This window comes from Euleptes europaea, chromosome 18 (genome assembly GCF_029931775.1).
Source record: "Euleptes europaea isolate rEulEur1 chromosome 18, rEulEur1.hap1, whole genome shotgun sequence".
NCBI lineage: Eukaryota > Metazoa > Chordata > Lepidosauria > Squamata > Sphaerodactylidae > Euleptes > Euleptes europaea.
Window position 1 is genome coordinate 38,588,843 of NC_079329.1, and position 25,339 is coordinate 38,614,181.

General features: G+C 45.5%; 1 protein-coding gene across 1 annotated transcript in view; it reads right to left on the reverse strand.

Moving 5' to 3' along the window:
- MYO1D (myosin ID) overlaps nt 1–25,339 on the reverse strand; it is a 209,133-nt gene that overhangs the window by 56,756 nt on the left and 127,038 nt on the right. The window contains exon 21 of the mRNA XM_056863329.1: nt 22,394–22,548. Within this exon, the coding sequence (XP_056719307.1) occupies nt 22,394–22,548 (155 nt within the window). The remainder of the gene's footprint in view (nt 1–22,393; nt 22,549–25,339) is intronic.

The window sequence follows — 25,339 nt, forward strand, 5'->3', positions numbered from 1 at the left end:
TCTACCTTTCCAACAGAGACTGAAGGTGGATGTACTACCACCAACACAGAGCAACTGCCAAAAAGGTCTCCTCTGAGCAAGCAGCTCCAAATGACTCAGGCAAGTGAGAAGAAGAAGAGTTGGTTTTTATACCCGGCTTTTCTCTACCTTTAAAGAGTCTCAAACCATCTTACAATCTCCTTCCCTTCCTGTCCCCACAACAGACACCCTGTGAGGTAGGTGGGGCTGAGAGAACTCAGAGAGAACTGTGACCAGCCCAAGGTCGCCCAGCTGGCTTCATGTGTAGGAGTAGAGAAACAAACCTGGTTCACCAGATTAGAGTCCACCAGATTAGAGTCCATGTGGAATCAAACCCAGTTCTCCAGATTAACCACTCCCGCTCTTAATGACTACACCACGCTGGCCAAGTCTCTCACACACTTCCCTCCAAACTGGGCAATTAGCTAGATCCTGCATGTGAGTCAAATCTGTTCTGCTTTACACTGTAGTTTGCTTCTTGTGTTGGCAGAGTTGCAAACCCAGATTTTCTACTAGAGGGAAATCTGGCAGCCGCTGTTCTTGTTTTGTGACAAAGGCCCAGCTGCCCTATTCTAAAATGCAAGGAATTGCCTAAAGCAGCCAAGCCAAGGGACTGCCCAGGGACTATCCCTCAGCCACATCGAATTCCCATATATATAGACCGCAAGCTCCCATTCCCTGCAATCAATTGATTAGTCTGTTAGACTAATCAACTGGGCCTTTAATATTTCACATATTTGAGAAATTATGAGACATTACTAGCACTACAGACACGAACACTCCAGCAAGTAACCTTATATTAAAAATGCCGGCTTAAGAGAGAGCCAGCGGGGTATAGTGGTTAAGAGCAGTGGACTCTTAACTGGGAAAACCGGGTTTGATTTCCCAGTCCTCCACATGAGTGGCAGCCTCTAATCTGGTGAACCGGGTTGATTTCCCCACTCTTGCACATGAAGCCTGCTGGGTGACCTTGGCCCAGTCACAGTTCTCTTTGAACTCTCTCAGCCCCACCTATCTCACAAGGTATCTGTTGTGGGAAGAGGAAGGGAAAGTGATTGTAAGCCGGTTTGATTCTCCCTAAAAGGTAGAGAAAATTGGCCTATAAAAACCAACTCCTCTTCCTCCTCCTCCACCTCTTCTTTTTCGAAAGGCAATGCTACCTCAATATGATTTGGACAGTCAAGGACCTGAGATCATTTTTCACACTGCCGGGTCTCAAAACCTCTCACAGGGGGTCCCCCATTCTACAGCAACAGAAAGCGTGTTACCGGGACCTTGGTTACTTACCTTGAAGGTTCCTTCTACTTTGAGGCCAGGAGGGTATCTTGGAGACAGATGGGTGATTCCTTTCCGGTGCTAAGGTCAGGCAGGAACTAACTGATTTTCCACTTCCTGCCTGGAATCGCCCTCTGACTCCAGTTTCAAGACTTTTCGAGCTAGGGCTTCCCAGGAAGATAGAACACAGGAAGCTATAATGAAAGGTCGTGAGGGAGAGTAGAGGCACGCAACTGCGGGGCTGGTGTGGAAAATCTCAGCTTTATATTACATCAACTGTAACGTACAATGGTACATAGAATAAAAAAAAACAAGGTTAAACTGAGTACTAAGCAATAGCAAAACAGTAGTAACAGTGACCGATTTCAATTGCTTGCAAGGAGGCGACCCGCTTGCTCCTGCTGATAGGCCGTGTATTTGAGAGACTGGAGGTCTTGCCCCCGGGTGGGGCAAGATTCCCTCCTGGCCTCAGAGTAGAAGGAACCTTCACAGTAAGTAACCAAGGTCCTGTTCTCACTCTGAGGTGGAAGGCATCTTGGAGACAGATGGGATGTCCAAGAGGTATAGTGTCTAAGGGTGGGAATCATCCCTGTCAATGACATGGTGGAGCATTCCAATTAAGAGAAATCTAGGGCCCAGCTATTGCTGAAGCCGCACTGCTTGGGAGCACTGAGGCCAACTGCAATCAGAGCTGAAGGGCCCGGATGCGGAGCAGTGGCGCTGTGGGGCCAGAGTTCAGCACTCGGGTCTGCCAGGCTCACTGGGGCAGCACAAGGGAACAGGGGAGGAAAAACACCAAGTGAGGCAGGCCCAGCCTCAGGGACTCTGCTGGCCCCAACCTTCTCAACACAGCTGCAACCCCAGCTCTTGCAGAGGTTAAAACTCAGAGGATCTCTTAATGCGCACGTCAGTTTTCATCAAGTTCATTCCCGAGTCAACCATTTAGAAAAAACTAGAAGTGCCTCTCCAGTTGTGAACCTGTAAACATTAAAGGCACACAGCCATGAGTTTTAAAATCCGCACCAAATATCTTCCCATTTTGATTCTTTGGGTAAAAAAATAGAGCTTCGGAGTTATGGGTATATTTCCTGCCAATACCCTTAATTGTGGAGGTAATTGTGAGAAACGTTTTAAATAAAAACTTGCTGCTGTTATGTGCTGCTTCGGTGCCAGTTTTTCATCCAGCTACAGCTCCTTTCTTCTTACTGGGCAATCAAAGCCATTTGGGAACCATGGAACAATTAAATGACATGATACAATACAGAGGGCTGGATCCAGCAACTTGACTATTGCAAAGGGCAAATAAACATGTGAGAGAGGTGGGGCATCTGTAAAATGATTAGCTGACTATTATTGCAAAAAAAAACTGTCAAAAGTGTACAGCACTTTGATGCTGCACAAAATGTTCCTGAAATACAGTGAATACGTTCAGCTCAGCCTTACGTAAAATCCACGTTCAACTGAAAGGACTGGACTCTTGGTGCTCCTCCTGTCTTGCTTAGAAGGTTTTGTTTAGCCCTCATGGTTACTGGGAAACATCTGAACATGCGAAACATGGCATGAAGCTTGCCTCTGCAAAATAATGAAATTTGCATGTGCTTTACATATTCTGAGTTTGAAATTAAGCCTTTCTTGATACACTAATTGTGGGGTGGGTTGTTGCTTTTTTGCATGTTGGAGGAACACCCCTACCCGCTGCCACCCTTGAGCTCGCCAGAGCTTTCTCTTGGTATCACTTGAACAGTCAGTCAAATTTCTGGCAGCCAGATGAGCACATGAAAAGCGAGCATTTCCAGTTCTCAGCTAAAGGGAAGGCCAGAGGAGGCAGGCCTGCCTAGGCAGGTCATGTCTCTTGCTCTTCTAGCACACCAAGACTGGGAGTGTCCTAAAACCTGCTGATCACAGGAGGGTTCCAGACACGTCAAGCTTTTGACACCAAGATTATATACCAAACCGTTTAGTCAAAGCTGTGAGGAAACGGGGATTTCTAGATCAGTGTCACAAGGGTGCCGCTTCCTTCTCGCTCCTTTAAACTTCCCAGACACACAGAAAATAGACTTTTTGAACATACATTAGTCACAGTTCTTCTGCTTTTTGGAATAAGTAAACAGTTGAAATAATGTAATAAGAAGAAGAAAAGGGATTTCTCAGATATCAAGAAAGGTATACAAGTTTTTTGGGTTTTTTTAAAGAGATCTGTGGATAAAGTTCAACTGTACAGAAATCAATGTTTAAAACACCAGTCCCTCTGCTGAGGGCTCTTCTGCACTGTCAAAGCACTCCTGAACTATACTGTAGCTTTTGATTAACATCCAAACCCTTTCTTAATGAGAACACTGTGATAACCTGTCCACACAATTTTTGCGGGGTGGGGGTGGCATGATCCCATGTACTCCCAGCACTAACAAGCACCCACTTTCTCATGTGTTTGTCCCCACCCCAGTTTTCTGAGCCGGTCAACAGAGCAGCAGCACCTACAGAATCCAAAATGGGCCAAGGAGATGTTTTCCATTTTGGCAACACAACTTCTTGTTCTGGCCTAACACCCTGGAAAACACAGCCATGAACCTCACCGAGTGACTCTTTTTCCAGCAAACAGAATCCACCATATTTCACACACACACACACACACACACACACACACACACACACACACAACCTTTCATGTAAACAGAACACAGAGAGAAAGGAACAGTTGGAATACTGCTGTTATTCTTGAGACTTAATATGCCGTGTGTTATTATTCCACATCACATTAACTAGAAGGCCATGAAATTGCTGATAGGTCAAGCAGGAGACAAGAATGCCCAGGCAGCTAGAAATTCAGCTGAAATGCCACCGTGAACACCTCTGACAAATATCTACTGTCATTTCTCATCTGAGTATCCAAGACAGACCTGAAGAGGGTGAGTTACTGCTGACCCAGTTTCCAGCACCATCCCTGCAAAGAGGAAAAGAACACCCACACACACACACACTTTTTTCTCCCTGCCCAAAATTCCCCAGGCTTCTTAAGACTGCAGAAAACACAAGCAGCTTATTAGGTATTACAGTTTTGGCACTCCTAAAACGCATACCAGCAAAGCTCATTATGTGCGATCACCATTTTGTGTGAACAGGGCAACACATATTTTCCAGTTTCAGTACAAATGAATGGAAACCCATGTTTGTTGAGAGTACACATTTGCAAGTACCAGAATTTGCACACTGCCCTAATCACATGGAATAACGGATTGTAACTAGCATGTTCACCTAGTATGTGAGGTGGGAGCACCAAAAAATGTAACAACTAAGTTTTGTAAATGTAATAACAGTTTTGTACATGTAAACGTAGGTCACAGTAGCACTGCATCATAGGCTTTGTCATAAGATTTACAGCACAATGGGTTTATAAACTTGAGGATGCAAAACAGCTAAGTAAAGTACACATATGCAACAACATTCATAACTTATACGAAACAAAGCAATACAAGTGGCTGAAATCAAACAGGGAAGTGCTGGCCGGGTCTGATCTGGAGAACTGGGTTTGATTCCCCACTCCTCCACATGAAGCCAGCTGGGTGACCTTGGACTAGTCACACTCTCTCAGCCCCACCTACCTCACAGGGTGTCTGTTGTAGGGAGGGGAAGGGATTGTAAGCCAGTTTGAGTCTCCCTTAAGTGGTAGAGAAAGTCGGCATATAAAAACCAACTCTTCTTCAATGCATAAAATGAACACAGTATTGACTCTTGGGAGCAGAAATAAAAGGAGGAAAAAGTGTTATCTATCAAAAGAAGGTTTTAGCAAGTTTTAATTATATCTTCATTTATATCAAGTTTTTCAAGCTTTATATCCGGTTTCTCAAGATTTAAACTTACTGCTTAAAAAAGTTAAAAATACTTTAAAAATAAAAGACAAAAATGACAGTAGGAAGCCATTAGAACAATAAGAATAAAAGGAATTTAAAAAATCAGTCTTCCAAATAAAAGACTGTTAACTGTGAATTATAACCCAAAAGATGAACCAAAACAAGCCAATGGAAAAGTTCACTCCCACAACCGCTCTATCCTTACTCAAGAGGTTGACCTTCACTTTCCTTCTATGAGTAAACTGGGATAGGACCAAGCATACCTGCTCCAGACCTACTTTACAAACAAGGTGTATGCTTTGCTAGTGATTCACATTAAAGGATAACTCCTTGAATGCAAAAAAAAAAAAAGGCAAGCCAAGGCACTGTCTACAATTGTAAAGCCAGCTTATGAATGGAGTGCTGTTCTGTACATTCGGCAGAGGGGACAGGTGATAGAGGTTTGTTTTTGGCATACCAGAGTGACGCTGTTTCCAGGCAAGGTACAAATCACTGTATGAGAAGATGAAGACCTCATTTGCCTTTTTTTCACTTTAAGCAGCACCTCAAATGCCTTCCAAACATTGGCCAATACGCAAGGCCAGAATCTCTACCCAGTCAAAGACCCAGGGTCACGTGCATCATGCAAAGGTAACTGGCTTGGCCTACTATACCTCAGTAGTCAACTATTCATGGCCACCACCCCATTACGTGTGGAATACACACAGCCTTGATCATAAAGTTATACACCATTGCTATCCAAACCTTCTTTCAACACAAGTCTCAGAACTGCTGAATGTCAGCTATGGAACTCTTATGGGTTCTGGGGATGGAGGAGCCATTCTAAGAGCCACTCTGTTCACATGGAAATGCTAGTCAAGGTGGTATGCCCTCTCTACAAACGGTGAGTGAGTCCTGGAACACTCCCAGCATTTCCTTGTAAAGCACAGGGGAAAGATTGATTGTTTTTTCTAGGAAGTTGGTCTGTCATCATTACTGAAAATCCTCTAACAAGTTTCCAAGAAAACCTACTGTTCCCCACAACACAGCTTGAAAACACAATGGAAGCTTAATAAAAGCATCTGAGGACGTACAATAAGAACCTACTCAGAGCAATTCTGAGTTTGTTCAAGTTACTTTGAGCGGCCCAGATGTTCTGGTGTGTTCTGGGGCCTGAAATTGTGCTTTATGGAGGGGTGGGGAACAGTCCAGAGCGCTGGCCGTCCTATTCAGTTTCTAAACACTGCTGCCCCATGAACTACAGCTGTGACTTTTTTTTCTTTTTTAGTAATAATTTTGTCTCTTTAAAAAGTTGCATTTAGTTTATTTTAAAACCATAACTATGTGTCAGACTCCAGGACCTCGTTGCATCTCAGGAATAATAAACTTCGCTCCAGACGTTACTGAGAGTTTAAAAGTTTTATTAAGAAAGCAAACGAGTTCAGTGGTCTATACAACTTAAGGTTAGAATCACGACGGGGATTTTACAGATCAGCTTTATAGGATGCACACACTAGAATTGTTTACACGTAATGGCTTTGAAATGCAAAACATCAGAGTTCTCTCAAACTTCAAGAGAGAGAGGGTTCCGGCAAAATCACACCTTGAGATCAGAGCAGATTTACAATAGGAAGGCTACTTTGAAATGGAGACGTCGGAGCCTCTGGCCATAGCACCTTTCTCCCACACTGAAGATACTTTCCCACGGGACCAGGAGGTGGGGGGGGAGGACACGGAGCTTGCTATCCGGGGCTCGATTGCGTGCCCTCGCTGACACTATGGCTTAATTCAACTGCCATGATAAAACCACAGCTCTCGTTCAGTGTGACACCGGAATGCAGGCTGCCCAAATTTTGGATTCTGTGTTCCAAACTAGATGCTACAGAGTCTATGTTACAGTGAGCCATGGACGTCAGCACCATTTTATAGCTGAACAGTCATTTAAAATTGCCACGAGGAGGGCCTGCCGCACAGTGAGACCAGGCAGTTTTGCCCCCTCCCATGCCTTTTGAGTGCTGAATCCGCCCTGCTCTGGCACTTGGAAAAGGTGAGGGAAGGAAACAGGGTTACCTGGTCTGGTTACCCGGCAGCACTTCTAAATGGCCACGTTCAGCTCAGCTGGGATGCCAGGATGTCTGGTTTGGCCCTCATGCACAGCTCAAACCTGGCTTGTTCGCTGCACTTAATACTAAGAATTGACAGGATATCGGAATGCAGAAAACTGTTTGCTTACTGCCTGAAGAGCCTTTATTGAAAATTTTAAATTATCAGTAAATAAATCACAGAGGCAATTTTAAAAAATAAAATAAAGTATGCAAATACTTACTTAAAGCAGTCCTTCAGCACCAAGTGACTTTTTTGGGTTAAAAAGAAAAGTGATTTTTGGGGTTTTAAAAAAGGAAAGAAGGGATCATTTGACAATCTGTTTAAAAAATTTCAGATTTTCACAGGTGGCTCTTCTGGGAGATGAAAAAGATTAACCTGCATACCTAGCCTGAGAAATGGGCATCCTATAAAAGTCACGCTTAAATCTGTGGTTCACCTGACAGAATCAAGAATCAGAGCTGGTAAACTAATTAAGTGTTTTAAGACGAAGAATAAGTGCAGCGATGGCTACTGATATACACACTCTTTCTCTCTCACATACATACAAATCAATTCTATGACCCAAGCAGCTGTCGATGATAGAGAACGACCTGTGGAAACAGTTAGCTGAGTAACTACCACACAAGATCTACGAGGCCTTTTAAAAAAATCTTCCTCGTTAAAGCTATTGGGCAGATGTCCCAAGTTCCCTTCCCAATCAAAGAGCAGTAGTAGCAAAAGTTGTACGTCTGCCTGAGAACCAGGCAACACGCAATTTCCCAAGTGAGCAGACAGGCAAATGCCAGGACAGCTGCTGGGGGTAGATGGATTTTTCGACAGCTCCATAATGCTGACTTGTTGGTGAGTTTAAACTCCCAGCCAACTCAGGGCCATCTGCCTGAAAAGGGAGCAAAGACCGCTGCAGCAGTAGGTAGCCCCAGGAAACTAGCAGCCAGACAAGCCAACTGCAGATCCCTAAGGCCAGGTGCCTATTTTGCAATACAGTTTTTTTTCCTATGGAGGGGCAGCACAATCTGCTGGCCCTGTTGGCGTCTGGACACATCTAAGCGGGGTAAGAGATCTAATGTTCTCCGTTTGCCTCAGGGGCCTCCTGGCAAACAGAAAAATTAAGTTGTATGCATGCATAGGAAAGGGGGAGGGAAGGACTCCACAGAAGCCAGTTGCATGGTCAGCAGCAGCCTGTGAGGGGCCAGGTTGGTATACAAATGAACCAAATTCAAACCCCCTGTTCAGCCACTGTTTTAGTGGTCCTCTCTAGCCTCACAGGCCTCCCTCTACTCTCCATCCTACTCAAGCAACTCCTAACTTCTCAGGGCCAAACCAGATGGGTGCTGTGGCTTCAAGCTTAAATAAATACAAAATAAAAACCCATTGAGTAGTTCCACAAGCCTGAGAGGTGATGAGCTCAAACAACCGCTGGGAGTTCTTGCTACACAGGCCCCAGCACACGTCTGGCTCGGCCCTGAGGCACCCCATTCATGCATCTGACAAGACCTCTGGCCTTCGGAAGCGTGACCCCCACAAGAGTTCTGTTAGTACCGCAGGTCCCCCAAGAGACTTCCTTGTGCATCTCACGACGTGCTGCTAACAAGGCTGCACTTTGCCAGTTTCAAAGTCTTTCTTTCAAAAGGGAAGAATTCTGAAAATCTGGCTGCCTGTGGAATATGCACAGCTCTACTTTTTAAGCTCCCGGGAAATCCTCCTTGATACCAAAGGGGCCCCTCCTTGCTTGTGGGCGCCATATTCCAGAGCAGACTTCTCAACCTGACCCAAACAACCAATCCTACGAACATTTAGAAAGATCTGATCACTTCCCAAAGCATTTTAAGAGCGTTCATCCTGGACAGACCAAACACCCACTCCTCAGCAGTTATGAGGGGAAGGTTCATACATTTACCTTATTCATTTACCTTATTCATTTACCTGAATCTGCTCATTTCTCAGGTAAGATCGACACGCACGTATTCTTCAGAAGTGTCCTTTGTATGCTAATTTCAGGAAGCGTTATATTTCACCGTGTTTGCCTGTTCATTCTGATACATATACTTAGAGACCCAATCTCCTATCTACTTACTGACAGGGATACAGTTGCAAGATTTTTTTTTTTTACTCCTTTTGTCTACTGGGTGATAAGTGATTAATAACAACTATTCACAGCTTAAGATAAATGTATCATAGAGCTTTTATTGGATGAAAGGAAAGGACAAGAAAGCTATGATCCATCAGCTTTTTAAAAAGCACTCCCTATTTAATTTCCCCTTTTCTTTCTTTCCAAGCATTGTTATTCATGATTAGGTTATTTGCAGAGCTGTATTTGTAAGCAGCTCTGAATATATAAAGCAGCTTAGAAATTTAAAGTGAACCGTATACAAAAGGGGAGAACCGGGGTCCTTTTGACAAATGGCTTTGCCTCACGCTTCTGGCGAGACTTGGTGCAGGCGAGACCCAGGAGCTAACTAGCACGGGGCTGCCTGTTTTAGTGACACCCCCTGTCAGCATGGAACAGCTTTCCAACTATACACAAAAGCTTAAGTGACAGATTAATTTGATACCAGCCACTCAGCGGAGGTCTTCCGCACTTCCAACAAAAAGCCATTTCCTTCGTGGGTTTATTAGCCCTTTCTGTAATGCTTCTTTTTCCTGCCACAAAGAAACTGTGGGCTGGTACAGTCTTCCTCGGCAGCATTTCTGGAAGTTTCCCATCAAATCTGGTTTCTCACACTTGCTCCCCTCCCCAGTCAAGGAGGCAAAACTTTGAATCCTGAAGCCTTTGTTGAACCGATTACAAAAGAACGTCTGTTTGTTTGTTTGCTTGGCTGCCCTCATTTGTTTTCCTGCTTATTCTTAAGCGCAATCTTTAGTGGAGAACAAGGAAACAAAGTTTACTCAAGATTAAGAGGGGAAAATGAAAGATTTCCAAGAAAACCTCCTTGCTCAAAGAATGGGTTATCTGGATTTCAAACCCACCCTGCCCTAAAGACTTGAGATGGATAATGTTAAAGGCGGATTTTAAAGCACACAGAGTGGCCGGTATCAAAGGAACCTCAAAAGCTGCAGACCACACATGAAGCATAGATCTTCATGTGCGCTTGCCATTTAAGCTTGGCTGGTCACGGGCACCCTCCAGAGGTTGCTGTTGACTGACCCTGAAGATAGCAAGACAGCACTGGGACACAAGGGAGGAGGTGAAGGTAGATCACAACCTGAACATTTAAGCAGCAGGCTTGCATAATGCTAAGCAAACATGTTTACTAAGGAACAGCACCACTGGGTTCAGTGACACTTACTCCCAGGTGCGTAAAAGTGTGGTCTTGGAGCTCTAACTGCTACAAGCCCGGTCTCACAAACCTGCCAGAGAGTTTGGTATTCTACACTGGGGGTGGGGGGGGGTGTTGGGAGGCTGAGACACAGCGGCTTGCCCAAGGCCGCTAAGGGCCAAGCTAGGCTGGGCAGAAATTTGGAGTTGTTCATGTGTAAAGCAGAACGTTTGGGATCTTTTATTTAAAGAAACATTGCCACAGGACAGTCAGTGTGGTGTAGTGGTTAACGTGTTGGACTAGGATCTGCAAAAAAAACCTGAGTTTGAATCCCCACTTGTGCCATGGAAGCTCGCTGGGTGACTTTGGGCCAGTCAAATCTCAGCCTAACCTACCTCACAGAGTTGTTGTGAGGATGAAACAGAGGAGAGGAGAATGATGGAAGCCAATCTGGGTCCCCACTGGGGTGAAAGGCAGGATATAAATTAAGTAAGGAAATAAATAAGGAGAAGGAAAAGTATGGGTGAAAAGGGAACACCCGCAGCCTTACTTCAAGCACTTTTCTCCACAGCCTGCTTCCCTTTTGGCAACTCAGAGAAGAGGGAAGGATCACTCCCCTTATCTCTGCACTCATTTTCTTTCTTCTTTCCTTTATCCCTTAAGCTCTTTGATCCATTGATATTGAGCAGCATTGTTTCAAATCTATTGTTTGGGGGATTTAAGGACTGAGATAAATTTTGCCACTGCCAGTGTAGCCATAGGATCACTATCACTTAATAAAAAAGGCATTATATCAGACAAAGAGGCTTTATCTATTAAAAGTAGCCTACCACCCCCATCCATTTAATATCCCATGTTTAGATGGTTCAAGGCAGAGGCAAAATTTGAACTAAACTCCCCGGCTGCATCTCTTAAGTGAGAGAGAGCCCTGCTAGGCAAAGTAGAAAATCAGTCCCATCGCACTACATGCTAGATATCTCAGGGTATATGATTCTATTGTTTTACATTGTGCAATGCACCCTGAGTCTCTGTGAGAAAGGCAGGCTATAAATAAAGTCAATAAATAAAGCCACGCTGCATCTGCCCGCTCAGGAGGTCTCTTGTTTAGAAATGACGGCTTCTTCCTACTTCCTCAGCTGCTTCACCCATTTCTTTTTGTTGTGTCTTCTGCATCCCCAACAGCAGCCCTTCCAGTGTCAGCTGCCACCTCCACCCACAGTCCTTGAGAACTGGCCATTTGGTGACCCCAAACCTGGCTCGCCTGGGACAGCTTTAGCTGACTCAGCCAATGCAACAACACATTCAAAGGCTTCAGTGTGTCACTTATTTACAAGACAATCCTGCAAACTGACCCTTAGAGGTAGAAATATAGTGCTGGAAGGAACCTCAAGGGTCCTCTAGTACAACCCCCTGCACAAAGCAGGAAATTCACAACTACCTTCCTCCTCCCATTCCCCCAGTGACTCCTGCTCTATGCCCAGAGGAAGGCAAAAACCCTCCAGGATCCCTGGCCAATCTGGCCTGGAGGAAAATTCCTTCCTGACCCCAAAGTGGTGATCAGCATTTCCCAGGACATGTAAGAAAGGGCCATGAGAGTCAAGCACTGAAGTAACCCTTCCTGCCCTCCGTCTCATGAGCTGCCTAAGTTCATACAATCAGCATTGCTGCCAGACGACCATCTAGCCTCTGCTTAAAAACCTCCAAACAAGGAAGAGCACACCACCACCCAAGGAAGCCTGTTCCATTGAGGAACTGCTCTAACTGCCAGGATGTTCTTCCTAATATTTAGCCAAAAACTCTTTTGGTTTATTGTCAACCAGTTGGTTCTGGTCCGACCTTCTGGGGCAACAGAGAACAACATCCTCTTCTACACGTGGGTGGTGGGAGAGAGGAATGGCCCGGCACACACTGGGGATCTCAGCGCCCAGAAGAGACCCTGGAAGCACCACAGCACCCAAGCAAGCACCAGAAGGTCATATTTGTTCCTTTTCCTCTAGACAATGGTCCAGGATTTTGAGCTGCATTTATTCTCCTTTGAGATGATCACAAAACAGACATGCATCCCTGTAAGCTGTCATTTATAACGTACCGTATATACTCGCGTATAAGCCGAGTTTTTCAGCCCAAAAAAAGGGCTGAAAAACCCGGCCTCGGCTTATACGCGGGTCAATACGGTAGAGGGGGGAGGGAGGAGAGAGGGGGGAACTTACCACAGCCACCTTTTCCAGGCCGGGAGTGGCCTCCAGAGGCCCCCTGCAGCCGCGGGGAGGCCGCTCCGCCGCCCCCGCCAGGCCCGCACCACTTCCTGCCGCCAGGAGCGGCCTGGGGGGGCCTCCTGCAGCTGCAGGAAGGCCGCCCCCGCCGGATCCGCCGCTTCCCGCCGCCAGGAGCCCAGAAGGTAAGTCTGCGGGGGGGGGGGAGGTGTTATAAGCCGACCCTCGGCTTATACGCGGGTGCCTAATTTTTCCCCATTTTGGGGGAGAAATTAGGCATCTCGGCTTATACGCGGGTCGGCTTATACACGGGTATATACGGTATCACATTTGGGGACAACAACATGCAGGCATTTACTTAATATGCAGCTACAATATAGAAACTAAACTACAGCCCTATGATTTTGTGTCAGATTCATGACATACTCTTGAAGGATGAATAGCAGCCTACCTCTGCGGGAACAGATACTGACTACATCTCTTTCGGATTGGTTTGCACAACCCTGATGGGAAGAAAGAAGCTCTCAACCAAAAAAAAATCTTGGCATGTCCACTAGCATGCCACGAAGACTGACATGACTCAAGTGCCTAGACAGGTCTTTTGGGACCAGATTTGCACAATGTTTCTCTGATCTCACAGAAATCTAGCCAGCCAGCCCTTTCCCCTACTATCACATGCATATCTGTTAATCAAATGTCATTTGCTCTCTCTCCCTCTCCCCCTCTCCAGCAATTCCCCTCCCTTGTCTCCCTGCAGGAAAAGATCTGGGGACACTGTTACCCGATTTGAGCCCTTGGAATAGGACAGGATTATGAATAATAAGTGTGTTAAATGTGTATTACTCATGCACGCCAACACTAAACTCCCAAAGAAGGCAACAGTAAGCAATTAAGAATACATAAATTAATGTCGGGAGCCTTCTCAGAAGAACATGTTACATCTGACTATAGAAGAGAAAGCAGCTAGATGCGAGCCCAGTAGTACTTTAGAAACCAACAAGATTTGGTGTGTTCGTCAGATACAGGTAGGAATGGAGATCCCTGAGTCCTTATATCCGAGTCTGAAGGGAGGAGTGTTGCAAAGAAAGGAGTCAGGATGCAGGGAAAGCAGCATTTCTAGTTATGAGTTGCTATGCAACATAAGCCTTTTTTAAAATGGAGAGGGGGAGTTGACATTCCAAGGTTACCCCTTAAAGAAATCACAGAAAACATTGTCTGCCTGCAGGAGTGTTTCTAGGGCCGAAGCAGTGAAAACGGTTCCCTTAATCTCCCCCCTCCTAAGAGACGGGACAGACCTCAGGTGTGGCAAACTGCTGTGAAGTACACAATTACAAGGTCATAAGAAGAGGGACCCATTAAGGCAGAGGTTATTTTAACCGAATGCGTTGGAGCCTCCGTTTCCTCACTCCTGACATGGCTGTCTCCTCCACAGGCGTCCTGATGAAACGTGACACTTCTCACCTGTCACGGGACAATGCTTAGCTAATGCCATTTTAATGGTGGGGTCTTAAAGCGCCCCTCTCTTTTCATGAAATGGGTCAGCAAAGCCTTTTTATTGGGAGGATTTAAAAGACACAAATACCAAGGGACACAAAGACCAGCTGAGAATATCGTATTTCACTTTTTAACATTTGATTTCAATGCTTTGCTTTGATGGGGAGATTCGCAGCCTGAAGATTCGGGTCAGGAGAAGCTCAGGGAGCTCTTTTGAAAGGGGAGACTGCGGTTAGCCCTACTTTAGGGAAGGGGCACCACACTCATCTCGACCAGGGACAGCTGACTGGCAGCCTGCGGGCAGGATCCAGCCCTTTGTGGTCTTACCGACCTTTAAATCAAGGTGTGGCAAGAAGTTTGCCCTGTTTCGCTTGTAAAGAAATATGATCTAAATCTATGAGAAAGCATCCACAATTTCAAGCGGTATTTTGATTTTGTGTGCCATGCCTCAGCTGTGCCTGAACACATTAATTAAAATATCTACACCATGCCTTTCCTCCTGGCTCAATGCGAGTTAGAGATAATTTATGAAACATTACAAATTAGAACCAGATAAAATGAAAAAACCCAGATAAAATGAAAAAACCCTGCCCCCTAAAAGATGCCTGATGTTCATACCCCATCAAAAGCCCTGGCACACAAAGAAGCCACATGAAGAGCTCCAACTGGGGGGGGGGGGCTCTGCTCACCTCTTCAGGGAGCCTGTTCATGGAATGTGGGGCATGATGGACGAGGCCCGGATGCCAGTCAATGCCAGGAAGGGCACCTTCAGTGGGAGAACAGGCAGCAGGTGGCAGCCAGAAGACCATACTCTGCGCACAGGAACATAACAATTACATATGTGCTAACTGTGAAGCCACGACTGCTTGATGGGGAGGGAACCTGGCTCAGTTGGCAGAGAATCAACATGCAGAAAGCCCCAGGTTCAATCCCCGGCATCTCCAGTTAAAAGGATCAGGCAGCAAGTGATATGAAAGACCTCAGCCTGAGACCTTGGAGAGTCGCTGCCAGTCTGAGCAGGCAATATGGGTCGGATTCAGTTATATGTGTGACCACAATAGGGTCCTTTCCTTAACAGCCCTCCAGGGACCTCTGCAAAGTCTATGAAGCAGGTTTGTCATTACAAAGGGGCCATGGCTCAATGGTAGAGCATCTGCTCGGCATACAGAAGGTCCCAGGGTTAACCAGGCACTAGGTGATGTGAACGGTCTCCTCCTGAAACTCTAGAGAGCTGTTGCTGGATGGATTATCCCCTGTATTATGGAGCCAGAATACTTGTGAGGGAGAAAGTTTGTACAGCAAGATACTCTTTGCCCCTGGGAGTACTGACTGGAGGATAAACTGCTAACCAGTACTGATCTAGGTCAGTTAAGAGTCATCACTTGACACAAAGAAAGTGCTGCCTTCCCCTGGAATGCACAAAATGGCCACCTGCATTGTTTTATCAAACTATTCCTGAACTTGTTAGTAACCTTACAGTGCAATCCTAAGGAAAGTTACTCCAGTATAAGCCCATTCATTTCAATGGAGTAACTCTGTATAGGATTACACTGTTGGTAACTGACAAATGAAGGGAGGAATATAAATGTTCCTAATAAACAAACTAACTAACCTGCACCATCTGCTTACCAAAGATGACAGTGGGACTACTGGATATGCTACAAAGAAAGATCCCTTCTTATGAATTGCTACCTGCTCCAAAAACTAGTGTGTACCTCAGGCACTATCCAATCACAATGCTAAGGACAATCAACAGATATGGAGTAATAAAATTTCCCACCACTGAACTTTTTAAACTGTGTATCAAACACTGTATACGTGGCTGAAATTGGCTGCAACATTTACACAAAGAATATACCTTATAATTTTTTTCATGTTTCTTTTTCTAAAGCTGAACTGGCTTCTACAGAACTTCACTTTTAATCTGCAAGGACTTCAGACTAATCAAAGATTTGTACAGACTGAAACAAGCTTCTCTGCGCTTCAACATTTATTGGGGGGGTGCGCTTCCAAACAGTTGTGCAGCTTCTTCCACGTGCCACAGAAGAGAAAGGAATGTGAAGCAGGCAAGAGAATTCAAGGCCAGGATGTGTTTACAATATATAATACAAGAACTGTAAACCAACTACTGCTGTGATGTCTCTCGGCATTATTAGAAATCGTTTTGAGGGCACAAAGGAAAGCCAAATCAATATTTTGACCTACTTTGAAAAGCCTTTCGTTCTAAAAGAGCAAATATTTCACAAGAGGATTTTCCTCCCTTGCCCCCAAAGCTACCAATTTTTCCCCTGGAAAAATAAAAAGTTTCTGGAGAGAAAACGGTGCTGTCCCCCCCCCCATTTTTCCAGGAGTTTCCTAGGCCTTTAAATCAATAGATGGAGCAGTAGTTTCTACTATTGCTGCCTCATTTCACCCTGCAGGACTGCACAGCTCTCCCTTTCCTCTAGAACCGTGTTGGTGAACCTATGGCACGCGTGCTGACGCCGGCACATGGAGCCCTCTGTGTGGGCACACGCAGGTAAGTGGCTCGCTGCGGTTGCGTCGGTAGCAGCCAGCTTGCCCTCTGTCACCGCACAGGGTTTAGGGTTGCTGCTGCCGGAACTCTCCTCCTCGGCCTCCGCTTCTCCCGCCTTTTTAACCTCCCCCCTCTTCCCCTGTCTCCGCCTCCCAAGCCCATAAAGGGCCCTTGGGGCTCGCTCCACCCCCCTCCGCTGAGGCCGTGGGCCACGCCACTGTCCCGTCTGTGCTCGCCCGCCGGTCAGCTGGGCGGCGGCGCCGGGGCCCTCAGCAGTGGCACAGCTCTGGCCTGGGGCTGCTCTCTCGGCGGCGCAGGGCGTCCTGGCCGTCGCGCCCTCCCCCCAACCAGCTGTTCTGGGCTGGCGCCGCCCTGCCCCTCCGTGACCCGGGCGGGGACAGCGCCCCCAGTAGCGGGCAGCCCCCTCGCGGCCCAGGGCCTCCGCGGCTCCACCAGGACCTTCAGGGAGTGTCCCTCCTCCCACGGCGCCCACGCCTGAGGGGGGGTCGCGAGGGTGAGCCGCGCCTCTTGGGTCGACGGCGTCCCTCGACCCCACTCCCCGTTGCCACGTCCTGGCCTCCCAAGGGTCGGCCGCCAGGTAGGTGTGGCCGGAACGGGGGGGGGGGGACGCCAACCGACGACCCTTGCAAAAAGCTTATTAAAGCAGTTTTTCCTGGCTTTTTATGGCAGGCATCACATTGGCTCCGTCTTTCTGTTGCCCTCAAGTCAGTGTCCTGGATGAGAGCCCAGGCAGCTCAACCATAGGGCTGCACCCTGTAGACCTGTTCAGCTAGCAGTGGCACTTACCTCTCTGGCAACTCTCCTTTCAATCTCTCCCTCTTATCAAATTCAAAAGTGGCAGCCGCAGTTCCTTCTGCAGAGTCTCCCAAGCACTCGTCTCAGACTCCACCCATGCTGTGATTGTTATTTTTCTTAAAGCAATGGCAATATCACTCCTGCAGGTGACTGCCCAGTCTTTTTGTAGACTCCAAGTCTTGAACACCCAAAAATGAGTACAGCAAAAAAAGCTCTGTTATTGTGTTTTTCTTTTAAGGCAAAAGATGTGAATGTGTGAGTTGTTTTTTCTAAACTAAAACCTCAGTATATTGTCGAAGGCTTTCACGGTCAGAGTTCATTGGTTCTTGTAGGTTATCCGGGCTGTGTAACCGTGGTCTTGGAATTTTCTTTCCTGACGTTTCGCCAGCAACTGTGGCAGGCATCTTCAGAGTAGTAACACTGTCCTTCAGTGTTACTACTCTGAAGATGCCTGCCACAGTTGCTGGCGAAACGTCAGGAAAGAAAATTCCAAGACCACGGTTACACAGCCCGGATAACCTACAAGAACCAATAAAACCTCAGTATTCAGGTTAAATTGCCGTGCTGGCACTTTGCAATAAATAAGTGGGTTTTGGGTTGCAGTTTGGGCACTCAGTCTCTAAAAGGTTCGCCATCACTGCTCTAGAACAACAGTTCCCAACCCTTCCGTTGGGACCCTCAGGTGGGTTGTGAACCCGCTACAAAGCTATTCTTTCATTGCGCTTCTGAAGTGCCCGGCTGCTCGTGTGCACGTGGAGATAACAAGCGTGTCGTGCCTCCTGCCTGGTCTTCCTCCACTCGGAGAGAAGCAGTCAGCAAAACGAGGTCGCTCAGCGGTAATGAGGACTCCTTTTTAGCACAGGCAGGTACACAGACTTTGTATCCTCCTCCTGCTGCCATCATGGCTGTCATGTGACTTCCTGTCATGTGCCTGCAGCTGAGTAGGCCTTATGCGGCCACAGGGGCATTAAAGGTGGGCGGGTCCTGGCTCAGGAAAAGCTGAAGATGGCTTCTCGAGAAGCAAACCTCCATGATGTCCAGTGTTCAGGTTAGGCAACTTTCTTCAGCCCAACTCCTACAGGCTACTTTTGGCACCACACTCAGACTCCCGAGATTATCTCAACATCTTTCAATTTCAGGAGCTAGATGTTTTGCACAAATGAGAACCACAAGTAAAACCAAAACATCCCTTTCAATTTTTACGTAAAGTCATAAACCAATAATTTTTGATAAAGATTATATACATTTTAATACCACACCCTCCCCTTCCCTTTTGATATCGCATGGACTGTTTCAGCTTCCATAAAAGTTCCTTTGTCACAGTCTCTGACATCTTACAGCATATGAACTATGATATTGAGTTGTATATATGCAGAATTAATTCACTATAAAACTACAACTACACATACAAACAACAAACTAAACTGCAAACTATATAGCAGAAGTTTTAGTTACTTTTTAAGAAGGGAAGAAAGCCTAGAAATATTAAACCAGAGGCTTATGTTTCTGAAAAATGTTTCAGGGTCAGAGCTGACTGACTTGTTAAGCTTTTCCTGATTTCCTTCCCCAGCCATTTCACAAGAGATGTTCTCCACCCTCCACTCTACAAGGCTATTTAATGCTAACTAATGATGACATTATGCCATATAAGCAATAATTGTGTTTTATGATTTAAACATGTAAACATGATACTATTGATTCATAAATGAATGTAATGAAAGCGTATTGTGCTGGAGATGAGAATGATGCTAAAATTGAGTATATAGAGTGATCACAAAGCTCAAAATTGATTGTTTATAGTTTAGTAAAATAGACTGGAGGAAAGGAAGCCCATATTAGGTAATAAGAAAAAGGTTACTGAACAGCACAAAGAAAGGCTGTTGAACAATAACATTTCTAAGAAACATTTCCAATACATGGAAAGGTTTTAAGACAACTCCTTTTCAAGGTGCTTGAAACAGTATAAATACAGGCACAGAAAGGCTAGATTTTCAGATCTCTCTCAGAGGGTCTCAAAGACGGTATTGGTATGTATGGCTTTGAATTTTATTCTAGATATTGTGAATTAGATACTTTGAACTAAATCAGACTTATTTGACTGTTATATTTTAAAAGTTGGATTTTAAATCTGAATAGTATGTAAGACTTGCTTGCTTTACTGCATACATTGTAACTGAATACATTGTTACTGCATACATTGTAACGGAGTGTAAAGACTTTGTAACTTGCATTTACACATATTTACTAGAAGTACATCAATAAAAAGACTTGCTTTTTAAAAGTAGGTAAAGTTGTTGAGTCCTGCTTAGTAGGTAACCACCTGAATAAGATAACATATCACTTCTCAGAAAGTGGTCCATTCTAAGAGTATAGTCACTCAAAGGCACGACCCGCTTCACCTTCACCACTGAACTTTAAATACATTCAAGCACATATGCACATATACTCCCAGTCATGCCTCCATTCATGTAAGAAAAGAGAAAATCAAAGAACAGAAAGGGGACTGAAGGAAAAGGGAAAGGTTAAGAGGGGGTGAAGGCCAAAGAGAGTGGATAGGAGACAGTGACAAATTCCCAGAGACCTTCAATACCGCCTACTCTAGATGCAGCACATTCTGTATTTCTTTATGCTTCTGTCCCATGCTTTGTCCCATACTTTTCTGCCCCACACAGCACATCCAGATACCTATGCCTGGTTTGATTTATCGTTCCAATCATGCAAAAAAATAAAAAACAAAACAAAAAGCCTTTCTGCAACAAATGCTACTATTCTGATTCACAATTTGTGTTTAAGATGTATCCTAAAGCCAACACTTTGAAAGACTATTTCCTGTAAAAGCCTAGCACATAATTAATATGTTTGTCAACTTCGTCCTAAAATTCAACAGATAGTGGAGCTCTTTGGATAGTTAGGCAAGTGATTTTTTAAAAACAGAAATACAGGTCAATAATGGTACCCATCTCAGTGGATGTTCTAAAAGCCTAAATGTGAAGATATGAACTTATACCCTTAAAAAAACACAACTGATAGTATATTGAGTTTGGCCATGAACTTAAGGAGTTGTGAGATCTGGATAAAACTGCTACATTATGTATATTTAAAAACTGTTGAGGGAAACAGCTTACCTTGCTAATTAACACAAGATTTATTGGCATTTGAAAAACACAGAATGAATAGAGTGAAAGGAGAATGAACTAAGAAACTAAAAAGAACTCCCAGTTCCCAGAACAGAAGGAGGCTCCGGCAATACAAGTGTGAATCCATAATGAAACAGTTAAGACTGATGCTGCAAAATATTCTGCACAGAGGATCCTGGGCTCCTTCAGAATACTTTAATAAAGGGTGGATTACCAGTGATACCTGTTGGAGATGTGATGAGTAGAAAGCACTTTGGAACAAGCACATTCCTAAAAGAATGGTTACTCCAGTTTTATTTCTATGACAACATAGGGCCACTGGCACTCCTTCAGTCTCCAGAACAATGTATTAGTTCCTAGCCGCCACCACGTTGAGGATGAATCAAAATAAGACGCCCACCTGAGATGCCATTCGCACTCACTCTGGGGAAACGACTTAGTTCCTAGTGCATTGTCTTTAAATGTTGTAACCCATCCTGAGTCTCAGTGAGAAAGGCAGAATGTAAATAAATAAAAATAAGGTAAGGGTAGACAAGAAATGGATGGCCCATTAGCAGCAACCGTTAATCCAGCCAAATACATTCCTGGGCATGACTGAACTTCAAAAGCAACAAGAAAGTTAACTGGTGTGGAAGGAAAAAAAATGAAAGATGCAGCTTAGACTATTAGAAATTAAAAGACTTGGCCCAGTTGAAAATTGCTGCTTCTCACAAGATAAATTACTGTATATACCTGTGTATAAGCTGACCCGCGTATAAGCCGAGGTGCCTAATTTCTCCCCCAAAATGGGGAAAAATTAGGCACCCGCGTATAAGCCGAGGGTCGGCTTATAACCCCTCCCCCCCCGCAGGCTTACCTTTTCCAGGTGCGCAGGCAGGCGGCGGCTGCGGGGGGCCCCCCCGTGGCCCAGGAGGCCCCGCAGGCCACTCCTAGGCCGCTCCAGGCCTGGCGAAGGCAGTGGCGGTGGGCCCCCCCACAGCCCAGGAGGCCCCCCCAGGGCGCTCCTGGCCGGGGGGAGCTGGGCGCGCCTGGCGGCGGCGGAGGCACGGCCTTCCCGCGGCCGCAGGAGGCCCTTCCAGGGCGCTCCTGGCCATGGGGAGCCGGGCGCGCCCGGCGGCGATGGCGGTGGCGGTGGTAAGTTCCCCCCTCCCTCCTCTACCGTATTGACCCGCGTATAAGCCGAGGCTGGCTTTTTCAGCCCTTTTTTTGGGCTGAAAGACTCGGCTTATATGTGAGTATATACGGTACCTTCTTCACAAGATAAATTATCTTCTCATAAGATAAAGAAAATTGCTTTATCACAAGATAAATTACCATCAAACACTCTGGTTACCTACATACTAATTCAAAAGTGATATGTGCATCTGGAAAGATTTACGGATCTTCAAAAGCAGAGATTTGGTTTCTACTTCCCAAATCAAAGGTGCTTACTTATACAGACAAAATATGGGTTTGACTAAGACAATATGAGAGATTTCAGAAAGATGCCCAGTGGTAAAATATGTGAACTGCAAATGTATTTCCAGACCAGCATATTTTCAGACAAGATGCTAAGAATTCAGCTATTTGGGCAAGAGTTAAAGATGCCAAAGTACATTGCCTAGATATAACTTACAAGATACAAGAGGAGGCCCAAATGAAGTCCCATGATCAAGGTTTGGGGTCCACCATCATACCTCCATCTCTTTTGGCTGCACACATCTAGATTCTGAGCATTCAAAAAAACCAAACGCACCTTTTGAAGTGGTTTGCCAGAACTCCAACCAGCTCCCCAATCCTGCTCTCATTGACTGGATGTGTGCTGAGGAGGCAGACGATGAGGTCTTTGCTGTCTTTTGTGTGGAAGACGACAAGCTGATCCTTTCCATTGGAGACACTCAATCCTGTCAGCTGCACAAAATGAGAGAACTTATGTTAAGGCTAACACAGTTGCTATGACTTAGTGGAAGTTTTGCAGGCAGACACAGAGACAAACTAGAAGCATTTGCAGGCATTTCTGTAATGCAATGGCCCATCTTTCTAGACTTAGGTATAAAAAAAATACACAAAAGCTTGTTACATCGAAGAAGATCCAGTGAAAGCCATGAAAAGCACAATGCAGAGGATCTTGTGAACAAAAAACAGGTCACTGATCAGCTGCCTAGCCTCACTACTGAGCCTGGATTCTGCTTGCAGATGGTATTTGCTGGATCAGGGCCAATGAAGGCCTTTGGGGGGGAAAGCCAAGATATTTGCCATATCCTGTTGCCTCTATTGTTTGGCCTCTCTCTACCCCCATTCCACCTAAACCTTGGTTGGGTGACCAGCTCATGCCTACCACTCATGTGGGCTATTTTGGATTGGGCTGGTCAGTGTGGGTTGTTACCCTGTTCATTAGGCAGGTCACAGGCAGAAGCTGCCCTTTCGATGGGTAACGCAGTGAAAAGCATGATGCAAATTTGCTATCTAGCCCAATACCCTTCTAGTAGAGCAGGAATAGCAAATTTGCCTCACCCTTTCCATTGCATTGCCTGAGTTTTGAAGACGAGAGGTCTTTTTTGTGGGGGAAGCACTGCTGAGTAAAGACACACAGAGGTACAGTGGTTGTTACCAATACCGAAAGATGTGTGGCATCTTGGGGCTGCTGGCCATAAAGGTTTGGATGGGCTACTGAGACTCCTGGGTGACTACTGTGACTGGCCAGCGGCACAAGTTCTCTTATACTGCGTGGAAATAAGAAAAAATGTCTATTTGTTGGAACACGTGTGGAAACTCATAATAAAACAGAATAAAGCCACATAATAAAACTGAACAAAGTTTAAGAACCAATTAAAGAAAGCAAATGAGTTTAATGGGGATATTAAAATGAGAATGGAGAAATTATGGAAATGTGCGGAAGAGAATGAAATAGTATAGCACAAAGGACAGTTATTAGTCTCCAGATCCAATTAAAAATAGATAGAGACACCACATGCTGTTTGGCTGAGCAAAACTGAGCAGCAAAAGGTGAGGCTGATCACCAAATGCTACCATCAAGAGTTTAAAACTCTTACCTGCAGGCTCACATAGACGGCCTCTATTTTCCCACATGGAAGTTTGATCTTTATACCACCATGGTCGATGCCACCCCCACCCCCAATTCTGACCAAGCCTGGCATGACTGGCTGGAATTGGAACAGTCCTGCAAAGTAACCGTAGCAGTAGAAAGTAAAGTAGTCAGAACCAAGGTCTTCTGAGCTGCCGAGGAAAGCATTCCTAAAACTATTAGAGTGGACTCCCCGCTTGGGCCAAGGCCATTGTCAATCAAATGGGACCCCTAAATAGGGATGGCTCTCTGGAGGGAGTTTGTGGCCTTAGGACAAAATATGGTCTGTTACAATAAGTGACCCACAGTGGACCTTCTCTTCATTTTTGATGAGCTCTTGGGGTCTTAGTAGACCAAACACTGAACATGAGTCAGTAGTGTGATGCGGGAGCTAAAAAGGCAAATGCAATCTTGGGCTGCATCAACAGAAGTATAGTGTCCAGATCACGTGAAGTGATGGTATCACTTTATTCTGGTCTGGTTAGGCCTCACCTAGAAGAATGTGTTCAGTTTTGGGTGCTGCAATTAAAGAAGGATGTAGACAAGCTGAAACGTGTCCAGAGGAGGGCAACAAAGATGGTGAGGGGTCTGGAGACCAAGTCCTATGAGGAAAGGTTGAAGGAGCTGGGTATGTTTAGCCTGAAGAGGAGAAGGCTGAGCGGTGATATGATAACCATTTTCAAGTACTTGAAGGGCTGTCATATAAAGGAGGGTGCTGAGTTGTTTTCTGTTGCCCCAGAAGGTCGGACCAGAACCAACGGGTTGAAATTAAATCAAAAGTTTCCTCGGGAGGTGAAGAACTCTCCTTCCCTGGAGGTTTTAAAGCAGAGGCTAGATGGCCATCTGTCAGCAGTGCTGATTCTATGACCTTAGGCAGACAGTGAGAGAGAGGGCATCTTGGCCATCTTCTGGGCATGGAGTAGGGGTCACTGGGGGTGTATGGGGGAGGTAGTTGTGAATTTCCTGCATTGTGCAGGGGGTTGGACTAGATGATCCTGGTGATCCCTTCCAACTCTATGATTCTATGAAAAAGGATGGAATAAACCATGCCCCGTACAATCTCTTGGCTCTCACTCAAGCTTCAGCCCCGGAGGCCTCTCCCCCAACATTACAGAAGAGAGTGTTCAAAGATGCTACTGCCAGCCTCCACTGCCCAGTGCCCAATGGGACTCTCCGCATAATCACCCAGGTGAAATACAGCACTACTTGGGGAAGATTTGTGGTCGGGGCTAGCCAGAAAAATTTAAGGATTTTAGCCCAGCTGCTAGTCTTGCCCTGGGTAGTCCAGGTCAGCCCAATCTTGTTAGATCTCAGAAGCTAAGCAGGGTCAGCCCTGGTTACTACTTGAATGTGGGACTACCAAGGATGGTCAAGGTTGCTACACAAAGGCAGGCAATGGCAAACTACCTCTGTCCATCTTTTGTCCTTGAAAACCTTACAGGGTTGCCATAAGTTAACTGTGACTTGATGACAATTTCCACCACCACCAGTAGAAACTGAGCCGTTAAAAGAATTTAAAGACACTATCTACGAATCAAATGCAGGACAAGTTGGAAGACTCAACAGATTTAGGTAACTCTCTTAAGTCAGATTTCATAAACAGGAGACAAGGCAGAT